The sequence below is a fragment of the Corticium candelabrum genome, chromosome 13 (assembly GCF_963422355.1).
Source record: "Corticium candelabrum chromosome 13, ooCorCand1.1, whole genome shotgun sequence".
Taxonomy (NCBI): Eukaryota; Metazoa; Porifera; class Homoscleromorpha; order Homosclerophorida; family Plakinidae; genus Corticium; species Corticium candelabrum.
Window position 1 is genome coordinate 7,711,569 of NC_085097.1, and position 12,500 is coordinate 7,724,068.

The window sequence follows — 12,500 nt, forward strand, 5'->3', positions numbered from 1 at the left end:
GAAATCACGGACGACGACAAGAAGATAGCTGTTCTTCTGACGTCGATGGGCACAATGACGTACACGTTACTAAAGAATTTGGTACGACCGGCGGCTCCTCAAGACAAATCGTTGGATACGCTCTTCAAGCTATTGCAAAACCACTATGAACCGAGAATTATCGTCATCGCAGAGCGTTTTCGCTTTTATAAGCGAATGCAGCGGGAAGGCGAGAATATTGCTGTTTACGTTTCGGAGCTGCGACGCCTCGCCAAACATTGTGATTTCGGTGAGCAGCTCAATACTGCATTACGCGATCAATTAGTCTGTGGGTTGCTACACGAGAATATACAGCAGAAGATTTTAGCCGAGGCAGAGCTAACGCTGGAAAAGGCTCTGCGGATTGCACAAGCTGCAGAGACAGCCAGAGCGGAGACACAACACCTCCGTGGGGAGTCGACACGACACGCAGCTAGTGGACATTCCAGGACATTGGAGACGGCATTTGCTGTCAAGAGAGCGACCACAAGCAGCCGCAGCCAATCGGGATCGTTGCGTGCTTTGGATAAGGCATGTTATCGTTGCAATGATCATGGTCATGACCCAACCAAGTGTAGATTAAAAAACTACACGTGTCTGTTCTGCAAGACGAAGGGCCAAATCGCTAAAGCATGTCGGAAGAAGCAACGAGATAACGCGAAAGATAGCACGGAGGGCAATTGGCGTACAAAAAGGAAACCGAAGACTCAGTCTACATATCAAGTAGATGCAGAAGATGTAAGCCTCATTTGTTCTTTGTCTGGTAGAGGCGGGGTCAAGGTGACAATAGAGGTGGCAGGCAGGAATGTGGAGATGGAAGTGGACACTGGAGCTTCAGTGAGTGTTGTACCAACCCAGATATATAGTGAAGTTCTATCCCACGTACAGCTGAAGAAGAGCACTGCCCAACTTCAGTCATATAGTGGTGAACGATTGAAGGTGAAAGGAGAAGCTGTTGTACCAATCAAGTATGGAATACAACAATCCATGGAGCGGTTGATTGTAGTAGATGTGAGTGATAAGCCAGCAGTCTTGGGACGAGATTGGCTGTCAAACCTCAAGCTTGATTGGGCTTCTCTGTTCAAAGTTGATAGTGGAGTTTTTGATGTACCTGAGAAGTTTCCTCAGTTGTTTGCAGAGGGAGTAGGTACTTTGCAAGGCTATCAAGCCAAGATAACTTTGTCTGCAGATGCCAAGCCACAGTTCCATAGGCCACGCCCAGTGCCTTATGCCTTACAACAGAAGGTAGAGGAGGAGCTTAATCGACTTCAGGAAGAGGGCATTATACAGCCAGTGGAAAACAGTGAGTGGGCAGCACCTATCGTCATTGTGAGAAAGGCTGATAATTCTATCAGAATTTGTGGCGATTACAAGGTAACAATTAACCCCTACCTGGAGATGGACAATTATCCAATGCCAAATGCACAGGACTTGTTTGCATCGTTAGCAGGAGGGCGGTTCTTTACACGTCTGGATATGAAACAAGCTTACATGCAGATGCGAGTGGATGCAAGCAGCCAAAGGTATTTGACTATCAACACTGCCAAGGGCCTGTTTGCGTACACACGTATGCCCTTTGGTATTTCGACTGCACCCGGAATTTGGCAGCGAGCAATGGACAACGTTCTTACGAGAATGCCAGGAGTGTCCTGTTATTTAGACGACATTCTGATTGTGGGCCAATCCGAAGAACAACATGACGAACGTCTTCATCAAGTCTTGGAAAGACTGAGTCAAGCGGGACTTCGTCTGAAAAGAGAAAAGTGTGAGTTCAAGAAAACTAGAGTTGAGTACCTTGGTTATGTTGTGGATGAGCATGGACTTAGACCGGCTGAGAAAAAGCTGGCAGCAATACGACAAGCTCCAGAGCCAAGTAACACAACCGAGCTAAGGGCATTCTTAGGCCTATTGAATTATTATGGAAGGTTCTTGCCTAACCTCTCAACCATGCTACAACCACTGTATAGTCTGCTGCAGAAGAACACATCGTGGGAATGGGGTGCAAAACAAGCAAAGGCTTTCCGGCAAGCCAAACAGAATTTGTTGGAATCGGATTTCTTGACCCATTATGACTTGAAGAAACCGGTACGTCTTGCTTGCGATGCTTCACCGTATGGAGTGGGAGCCTGTCTCACACATGTAATGTCAGACTGTAGTGAGCAACCAATCGCTTTTGCTTCACGAACCTTGACCACGGCAGAAAGAGGATATGCTCAATTGGAACGAGAAGCGTTAGCACTCATCTTTGGAGTGCGACAATTTCATAAATATTTGGTGGGAAGGTCATTCACACTTGTAACTGACCATCGACCACTGTTGAAGATATTGGGTCCGAAAGAGGGAGTACCTACTCTAGCAGCGGCTCGACTACAGCGTTGGTCACTAATTCTAAGTGCTTATCAATACAACCTCGAATACACATCAGGAGTGAGCAACAAAGAAGCTGATCTACTTTCGAGACTACCCATTCCAGTCAACGTAGTGGATCCTAATGAGAAAATCTATGCTATTGATCATTGTGAGCAGTTACCTGTTACAGCGCAAGACATTGCTAAGGAACTGCAGCGAGACTCCATACTACGACAAGTTTACGAGTACACTTTGCGTGGATGGAAGCCTAATGTAAGTACACAGTTACTGCCGTATGCACGACGAGCGGATGAGCTTACAATTGAAGACGGGTGTCTACTGTGGGGGAATCGTGTAATTATTCCAACCAAGCTTCAAGGCACAGTGTTACAAGAGATTCACGAAGGTCATATTGGCCTCTGTCGAATGAAATCTCTAACACGGAGTTTCGTGTGGTGGCCAAGACTAGACCAAGATCTAGAGGAGGTAGTGAAGACTTGCACAGCATGTCAGAGTATACGGAATAAGCCGTCTCATGTGATGTCACATCCATGGATCTACCCAGATGCGCCCTGGACTCGCCTTCATGTGGATTTTGCAGAGTTCAAGGGAAAGCAATACCTTGTGGTAATTGATGCATTTACCAAGTGGCCGGAAGTCCATGAGCTCGGAATACATGCCACTACGACTCAGACAGTTGAAGCATTGAGGAGGTCATTCAGCTGCCATGGAATCCCTCAAAGGCTAGTTTCAGATAACGGGCCTCAATTCGTGGCAAGAGAGTTTCAAGACTTCGTGAGAGCGAACGGGATTAGACATCAAAGGACACCTCCGTATCACCCTGCTTCGAATGGACAGGCAGAACGGTTCGTGCAGGAGCTCAAGAAGTCTCTGAAGATGAGGCCACCAGATCGGTCAATTAGTCATCAGATTTCGTTACTGTTGTTGAAATATCGAACAACCCCAAACACTACTACTGGGAAGACACCATCAGAACTACTGATGAAACGTGAGCTGAGAACACGGTTGACATTAGTAAGACCAGAGAGTGGACGACAAATTCGAGACAGGCAGAGTGAGAGATACGAAGAAGCAACAAAATACGTTAGAAATCTTAACCCAGGAGACACAGTGGCAGTCCTCAACACACGTCGAGATAGCCGAGGGAAATGGCTGACAGGAATCATCCTACAGCGCTTGGGACCAACAAACTACATGGTGGACGTGAACAATCACCTCCGATATGTTCATATCGAACATATCAGGAGACGAGATGAAAGGAGTGTGCCTGCTGTCATAGAGACATCAGATGAGGCGGGTACTGAAACAACTACAGATATTACTTCTAATCCACGACCAACACTTGAACAGACAGGACAAACAGAACCTACTAGTCCAGTGAGAGAAGCACAACAAGCAGAAGAACCTGTTACAATAGCCACACCATCTCTTGCTGAGGGAGCTACAGCGGAAGTAAGGGGAACATCAAGTGGAACTGATCGACGTTATCCAGTTCGAGTTAATCGTCAGTTACCCCTCCGATATAGACAAAGCTAAGGAAAGAGGAGTGTGGTAGACTGGTACATAGATTGGTGAGCATGCGTAGGTTGGGGTGTCATATACTTAGATAATTAGATAAGTGACTGTTAGCACTTGTTGGATTGCTGTTGCGTTAGAGTCTGAGCATAGCATAGACTGATAGGGTGTGATAGCTTGTGCCGATCTGGAACGTAGCTTACGACTGTTATAATATATATATACTACATCATCTATCCATCTATTCACCGGTCAGTATGTGTGGTCTACACAAATGCATGTTTTTAAACATTTATAGACACATTCTGTGTACAGTGTACTTTACAGCAGTACATGTTGTTTGTTGTTGTTGTTGTTGTTTAATGCTTGGTTTCATGTTTTTCTAGAGGGAAAAAGTCTTTCATTGCAGCAAAGACGTTATCTGTGCTGGAGCTCAAAGAGTATTTCAAGGAGTCCATTGAAACGTTTCAGATGAAAGGCAAATCTGCTGGCTGCAATGTTCAAGAAAATCAGGTCGAGAGTTTAACTCAGAAGACAGCAGGACTGCAGCTAATCAACAGGAAAAGGGCAATCACTGACTTGACAGTAAGTTGCAACTGATAGAGATGGAAGTGTGAGTGTATACTTTGTCTCTTTGATTTAGGTTTTCTTGTTGTAACTTCCAACTATACTAAATACACGATGAAGATTGAATTTAATGATTTGAAATTCTAGAATTGTTTATGCTGTTTGTATTTTAAAAATCACTTTTAAGTTGTGGATGTGTAGAACAGTGATATTGTACTGATCAAATATGAGTCAAGGCTGTGTGTGTGTGTGTGTGTGTGTGTGTGTGTGTGTGTGTGTGTGTGTGTGTGTGTGTGTGTGTGTGTGTGTGTAGTGTAGCTTATGTATAATTTGTTTGACTAAACATCCTCACAACATATGGTCATAAACTGTTATTGACTATTGCCAATCAACAACTGGTTGTACTACTATAGAACATGTACTGATGATCATTTTGGGGTTGTGATGGATTGTCACAAAATGACAACCTTGATATTGAAACCAAGTAATTCCAAGTCTAATGTAGAAACAGTAGCCTCAATGTTGTGGCACAAAGTGGTTAATATTTGATCTCTTATCTTCTGTTCTACTAGGAAAACAGCTTTCATCACGAAGAGAGCACCACCTCTCCGGATAAACGTTTGTACTCCAAACGTCTGGCAAGGCGAGCTTTAGAAAGAATGGGAGCAGTGAGTATAACCAACGATACATGTACATTGTGTTACACCATCGTCACATAATAGTATTGCATTTTGTGTTGTAGCCACCTCCAGCTGATTGTACTCATGACTCAGAACTGATGGACAGTCAACCAAAACGACGTAAACAAAGCATCAGTAAGAAAGCAATTCGAGTGTGACTGTTGTGAGACGACATACCATTGAAGGTGATAGAGTGAGGTGAATGTAGAAGGATTATTGTCTGTTGTCAGGTAATATTAGGATACAGTTATAGTACACACCAAGGACACATACAGTTATCAGACATCTTACCATTTTCCATGCATGATATAAGTTATGCTTGCTGTTTTACCATTCACTTTGAGCATCACTAGATTTCATATGACTATGTCCTCTTCGCATTCTCATAACAGAATTCTGGCTGGCTGATATACTGTATGTGTAGTAGTGGGAATCGTTGCCAGACGTGTGATGTTGATTTTGTTTTAATGTAGAATTTAGAGTGCACGGTTAATGGAAGGTCTATTACAAGTACATATGTCTACTTGTACATGAAGCAAGAGCTGTTGAGCGGTTTTTGCTTTTCCTTGCACAAACACACGTTGGGCTGTGGGTACAGTCAGACTGCTTTACTAAACAGTGTTAATGGTGGTTGGAAATGTAGTAAAACTTGTGAAGTACATTGAACTGTTCACATCTGAAGAAGATTTGTCACCAAACTGTGTGATTGACTTTCAGCAAGTTAAAAGTTTGTTTTACTCAGCAGTCATTAGTGGCTGTAAAAATTGCAATCAATTGTGACATTTGCTGTATCGCATACTGCGCTACAAAGGCATTTCCAGCTTACAACAACTACACATACAGAGCAACGAATGAAAGCAGACAATTATGAAATTATAACGACAATATCCAACATATGTCATTCCTTCCCTCCCTCCCTTGCCCTAGTAATGCTTCCCTATGTAAAATCTCATAAGAGTCTCATGAGATTCGCATGAGATTCGCATGAGAGTCTCATGAGACACCTGCTTACTCATGAAAACAAGCTGATTTTTCATGAGGAGATGGGTGATCCGCGCGACTCTCATGAGACTCTCATGAGACGTAGGGATTCTCATGAGATGCTCATGAGGCTCTCATGAGACTTCATGCATGCATGCACTTCGATTACTTCACACTGTAACTATATACACTCAAAGTCATCTGTATGCACTCTGATCGAGTCAATACCAGATGTACGTTCTGTCTGCAATCTATTCGCAAAGTTAAGCTATCTTTCTTGTAGGTATAGCGTTGTATAGTCGCGTATCCACCTGCATGTAGTCCGCTCTCGCATTCGTGTAAGTACCGTGTGCAGAGCGAACGCTATTCGTACCCTAGAGGTTCTCAATACAGCAGCACTAGAGTGCTGAAGCACAAACAATCCGTTAGTAGTTGCTCACTTGCCTTTCGATCGTTGAAGAAGTACGCATGCATCATGTATACGGAAAGCGTCACACAGCGCACATAATATTATCCGGGATCTTAGTATGTATGACACAGTTTGACGCATGCTCTGTTTTGCGCGGGGAAAATGATACGACAAGCCAGACGCCTAGATATCAGCTCTTTGCTGCAGCCTGCTACGTGCACAGAATGGAGAAAACAATTTAAGAACTGTAAGTTGTATGAAAGTGACCACTGACACGGAGCCGTACGTGAGCATGTGTTTTTACAACAAAGCCCGCGCAATCACACTACACTGACGTCCAAACTTGTTTTTTTAGCCTACCTGGATTTCTTCTAGACGTATTTTCCGTCAAGTGGGAAGATGGGAAGTCGTCAGAAAGCGTTGGAAAACTTAGCCCGGTAGGGAGAAGACGTTGGTGTGCTGGCATGGAAATTGTTGCCAAGTTACCGCGGGACTGTATGGCTAGCAGGCTGTCATAGAGAACATGGAAAGCAGATGATTCTTGAGTGCATGTGCATGTACCTAGTTTATATTCATATGACGCGTCCCTGTCTAGATACAAATAAAGATGAACAGAGGCGTCGGAAGCAAATTTAAAGTAGTCCGGCCTAACGCGCGCTAGGTGGGCGTGATCATATAACGGTTAACGCACGCTAAACATTTCTCTAAAAGCTTGAATACCATACAGAGAACGCAAGATTAACACTTAGTAACTACTAGAACAACATGTGTCAAACCTTACAAGGCTATTTCTGTACGTAAATCTACATTGAGCCAAAAATGTTTCTTCTGTGTTCTGATTCCCTACAGAAATCATCTATGCATAGTTCTAGATCAAGACTATCACATGCTTCTTTGTGCACATGCAACATTAAAAGGTGATTTAACCTTGCCTGTGTCATAGTGCACCGAAGGTATGTTTTAACAATGCGGAGAGCTGAGAACGTTCTTTCACTAGTTGCATTTGTTGCAGGAGCAACAAGGATCAAGCGTATAAGTTTGACCACCTCAGACAACAGCAGTTGGCCGGGTTTCCCTAGTGACTTAACATAGTCCACAACATCCATCAGGGCTGGTGTGACTGCCGTTTCTCTAAAGTGAGAATACAGTATCAATAGCTGCGTCTGGAGGATATTGCTGTCAAAGTCTGTGCAGTACAACTCCTGTATGATAGACAGGTCATCCGTATAGCTCTCTCCAGCAGCACCCTTCAGAAGTGTGCATTCAAGCTTGCTGTATATCTTATAGTGTGGCTGGTCAAATCTGCTTTTGATAGACTGAATTGCCATATCGAAAGCGGAAAAATACATAACCCGGTAATGATCTTCTATACATGTTGCGAAGTGTCCCGAACTTCCTTCATCATATCGGCAAGGACGCTTCCTTTTCCGAGGAAGGGAAGGCTCTGCAACATCTTCTTTGCTTTGTTTCTCTATCAACTTTTCCCAGAAATTTGAGAATTCAGCTTCTGTACGCATTAGTGCAAGAGATTTGATGGTAAGTTCTGCTAACACTTGACCTTGTGCAGCAGACATCTTCTTGTGCTGAAGAGCTTTGCTCAGATTGTCAACCAACTTCAAGACTTTTTCTCCTAATGCTACTCCAAAGAGAAAGTCAAATGAAGAAAACTGAGCAGCAACACCAGTACACCGAGCAGACATCTCTGGGTCTCGTTTTGCCATATCTGCAAAACTGTCTAAGCTGGATTGGATGACCGAAAAGTTTTGCATAACACTCTGTAGAGAAGCTGCTCGAACGGTCCATCTCGTAGGGCATAGTGTCCTAAATCCAGGGTCTTGAGGAGCCATCTCAGCTTGAAGTCGCTTGTACTCAGACTTTCTTTTTGCTGAGTACTTGAGAAGTTTTGACAGTTCAAATGTTGTGTCAAGGGCATATTTGATAGGGATTATGTCTTTGATGGTGTCTTGGCAGGCTAAATTGAGGCTATGACCATAGCAGTGAGTGAACAATGCTCGTGGTTCATCTTGAGTGAGTTGAGCAGCAACTCCTGATAGACATCCTTTCATCACAGCTGCACCATCATAGCACTGACCACGACAGTTGGTCAGACTAAGGTTCATACGAACAAGAACATCCCTGATAATTGCTACAATGGACTTAGCATCAGTTGAAGCAGTGATGTGCAGCCCAATAAAATCCTCATGAGGCTCTAGGTCTTCATCCACCCATCGTAGAACTATTACAACCTGCTCCTGGGTACTTGCGTCAGTGGTTTCGTCTACCATAATGGTGTATGGTGTGCCTTCAAGTTTGGCTGAGACATCTCGAAGAATTCGAAGTGACATCACCTTCAGCAGCTCATTCTGTATGTCTGCACTTGTGTACTTATTTGTCTTTTTCTGCAACCAATCGGAGAGATCTGTAGAAAGCTCACAAAAAAGACGAAGGAGCTGTGACAAATTGCTATCAATCTCTTTGGTGAGGGCGGAACCGCGGAGGGCAATACCTTGACGTGCCAGGAACCTCAGCGCCCTGAGAATGCGAAGGAGGCTGGCCCGGTTTCTCTTTCTGTCTTCAACCAATTGAGTTCTTAGTAGTTCACCAACGTGCTTTGTTGTGGCAGGTAGCGTGATCAGTGACTCAACCGCTTCTCTGTGGCAGTCTGATTTCGCGTGTGAACGAAATAAGCGGGTGGCATCATTCCAGTTTTGAACTCCGCGATAGATGAATGCCTGCTCAGCAGTCTTGCATTTCAGCTTGCCAGACTTCGCAGCCTTCACACAGACGTGACAGAACACTTTCTCAACGGAGTCGTGCCAATGAAGCCAAGGCCAGTTGTCGAACCAAGCAGCTTGAAATGATCTTGATTTTGGGGCTTTTTTCCCAAACGAAACTTTTGGAAATGAAGCACGGCGAGGCTGACAGGGCTGATCACCGACATCTGGAATCCCGTCAATCTGCATATATAGCACACGGAAATGGTTAGCGTGCGCTCTATCTACCGCTGCCGTGTCCTCGCGTTGCCAGCCTCATCTTTGTGACTGAGCGTAAATTTATAAATTACCGCCTGAAAATCTAGCTGTACAGAATGCTAACGTAACTAGAAATATATTACTTATTTAATCAGTTAACCCTAAACCGGAAGTATACGCTAATGGCCGACTGGCAAAAGTCCATTTTTCGAAAAGTGGTACGGCCATGGCCGTGCGGCCGACCCCCTTCCGACGCCCCTGATGAAGCAACTTTCATGCGACTCTCATGCGACATTCATGCGACTCTCATGCGACATTCATGCGACTCTCATGCGACATTCATGCGACTCTCATGCGACACTCATGAGACATTCATGCGTGCAGTTCATGCGATTCTCATGCGATAATCGCGCTTTCATGCGTTCCTAATTATGTAAATGAGAAAAGTTCATGCGACCGTATGACAATCGCATGAGACTCTCATGCGAATCTCATGAGACTCTTATGAGATTTTTACATAGGGTTGTTACAGCAGCAGTCCAATTCTGTAGTTGCCTCCATTTTCACGTTTTTCACGTTAGGAATGCATGAAATCAACAAGATACATATCCTCGCCTTCCAAGTTTCCTTTAACAGTCCTCCTTCCTCCAATTGATCTGTATAAATCAACTGACTTTTGGTTGATCAGAATGGTGAAAGCCATCTCAGCAGTTGGTCGTTCAGCAGGTCTATCATGTGTCATTTGCAAGCACATATCCAACAGATCAGGATTTTTGATCTTTCGTATTTGATTTTGCCTCTCTGCAGGAATTGGTGACAGACCCGTAAACAACTCAGTCAGGGTCACACCCAGACTGTAAACATCAGACTCTCGTGTGCTGCGAGCTGAGCTACCATCACTGCGAGGAAGTTTCTCAGGTGCACAATATTCAGGACTCAGAGCACCTAGAGACTTGCTGCTGTTGATAATGTGACTTGCACCAAGATCACCCACTTTAGCTACCATATCACGAGTGATCATCACATTGGTAGTACGGATATCACAATGAACATAAGGCTGAGGACGCAGGCGATGCATATACGTAATGGCAGCAGTGGTATCTGTCGCTACGTCGATTTGCTCTCGGAATGACAGATAGCAATGGTAGCTCTTTGAAGCATGCGCTGCCTTCATTAGATCGCTAAGTGAGCCTTGAAGAAGCTCCATCACAATTTGGATGGGAATTTCATTCTTCATCACACCACCATAGATAGGCACGAGGTTGGGATGATGCAACTGACTGCAGATGGTCAGTTCTCTCTTGAAAACTGGTGCCAGTTGAGGAAGCCTCAGATTCTCATGAAACGTTTTGACAGCAACAGGGACATCACACCAGTGACCCACTTGAACAACTACAAAAGAGAATACACATGATAGCTTACACCTTCATGCAATCTAGTTTCAGTTGGGAGCCCAAATTTGCCTCCGAGAGTGTCACACTAAACAGCAATTAGGCATATTTAATTAGTCATACATGTAATACAGCAAAGTAAAACAGTGAATTCTAACTACAACAACATCAGTAGAAGACAGCCATCCCTTGCAATACAACCCAGTCACAACTAAGAAATTTCTAGGGGATGTGCCTATGTGCCCCTGGTTCCCTATAAAGTATTGCCTACAAATTCAATGACATCTATGAATGATTTATCTCACCTCCATATGATCCAGATCCCAATTTTTTGCCATCAAGTCGTAATTCATTTTGCCGAATTTCCAGGATTTTCCAATATTGACTGAGTTGTTTTTCCTTCTCTTCAAGAGCCTTTTCAGCATTTTGACGTTGTGCTTGAGCACGGCCTACTTCCTGACTCAGCTGCCTTTTCTCAGCAATCTCTTGATCTAGTTTTGACTTTGTCTCTCTTTGTTCTTTCTCCATTTGACCAACAAGTTGCTGTAGTTGCTGACTTGCCTGTTTTGCTAACTGAAGTGAACCTGAAGACTGAGGCTGATTAACTTGACGTTGAACTATTGGCTACACCAAGAAATCAATCACCAGCTAGAGTGCTGTATAAGACTATTACTACTGCTAGTAATATCTAGAAATTATTCACTATAATATAACAATAAACTTGATGTCACGTAAGAAACAACTGTAGCTTTAGTGTCTGCTAAACTTTCAAAACATTTAGAGGTGACTGGCCAACTGAGGACCCAAATATACATTAGTTGATGATCTCCAAACATGATGTTACTATCACACACACACACACACACACACACACACACACACACACACACACACACACACACACACACACACACACACACACACACACACACACACACACACACACACACACACACACACACACACACACACACACACACACACACACACACACACACACACACACACACACACACACACACACACACACACACACACACACACACTCACACACACTCACACTCACACACACACACACACACACACACACACACACACACACACACACACACACACACAGGGGTGTACATGAGCCAGAACTCAGCGTACCCAGCAACTGTCCCAAACAATGAGCGTGTCCAGTTGTATGGATGCATAAGGCTGCTGTGAGTGCAGAGTCTCGGCAAACAAAAACTAATTTCCAGTTCCACATCTTAGTAACTGTGTAGTGAAGTGTTATCCACGCCGTCAAGAAACACAAGACAGATTTTTGGAGAAAAACAAACTTTAGGTGAAAATTTAGAGAACTAAGGTTTACCAAGTTTTAGACCTTCTTCCATCCACACAACTTTAGACTTGGTCGTCACTCAGGGCATTATTTGTCACAACACAGGTTGATGGCTCCCATAGCAATGACATTTTCAATGACAACGATGCAAACATATCTGATGAGGTAGATGGATATTAATTGCCTTGATTTCAAGGATCGGTTTCAAGGGCTCCTCTGCAGAACATGCCTCTCGTTGATCAGCCATTTAAGAGAGTCGCGGTCGACTTA

The 12,500-nt window shown here is 44.0% G+C and overlaps 4 protein-coding genes across 4 annotated transcripts in view; 2 read left to right on the forward strand and 2 right to left on the reverse strand.

Annotated features, from left to right (window-relative positions):
• Positions 1-4,128, forward strand: part of LOC134189177 (uncharacterized protein K02A2.6-like) — a 4,224-nt gene extending 96 nt beyond the window's left edge. The window contains exon 1 of the mRNA XM_062657416.1: positions 1-4,128. This exon is cut by the window's left edge and continues 96 nt beyond it. Within this exon, the coding sequence (XP_062513400.1) occupies positions 1-3,924 (3,924 nt within the window). The 3' untranslated portion in view covers positions 3,925-4,128.
• LOC134188648 (uncharacterized) overlaps positions 1-5,839 on the forward strand; it is a 14,007-nt gene extending 8,168 nt beyond the window's left edge. The window contains exons 20-22 of the mRNA XM_062656817.1: positions 4,290-4,488; positions 5,043-5,138; positions 5,213-5,839. Coding sequence (XP_062512801.1) covers positions 4,290-4,488; positions 5,043-5,138; positions 5,213-5,308 — 391 coding nt within the window. The 3' untranslated portion in view covers positions 5,309-5,839. The remainder of the gene's footprint in view (positions 1-4,289; positions 4,489-5,042; positions 5,139-5,212) is intronic.
• Positions 5,840-6,905: 1,066 nt separating this feature from the next.
• On the reverse strand, positions 6,906-9,503 carry LOC134188649 (zinc finger MYM-type protein 1-like). The gene has a single exon (XM_062656819.1). It carries the CDS (start codon positions 9,501-9,503, stop codon positions 7,344-7,346), a length of 2,160 nt encoding a protein of 719 aa, XP_062512803.1. The 3' UTR covers positions 6,906-7,343.
• Positions 9,504-10,089: 586 nt separating this feature from the next.
• LOC134188650 (uncharacterized) overlaps positions 10,090-12,500 on the reverse strand; it is a 4,779-nt gene continuing 2,368 nt past the window's right edge. The window contains exons 2-3 of the mRNA XM_062656820.1: positions 11,209-11,527; positions 10,090-10,904 (exon numbers count right to left, since the gene is read on the reverse strand). Of these exons, the coding sequence (XP_062512804.1) occupies positions 10,090-10,904; positions 11,209-11,431 (1,038 nt within the window). The 5' untranslated portion in view covers positions 11,432-11,527. The remainder of the gene's footprint in view (positions 10,905-11,208; positions 11,528-12,500) is intronic.

Bases quoted from the DNA above. Each gene is read 5' to 3' on its own strand.
- LOC134188649 (XM_062656819.1), bottom strand. From the start codon at position 9,503: ATGCAGATTGACGGGATTCCAGATGTCGGTGATCAGCCCTGTCAGCCT.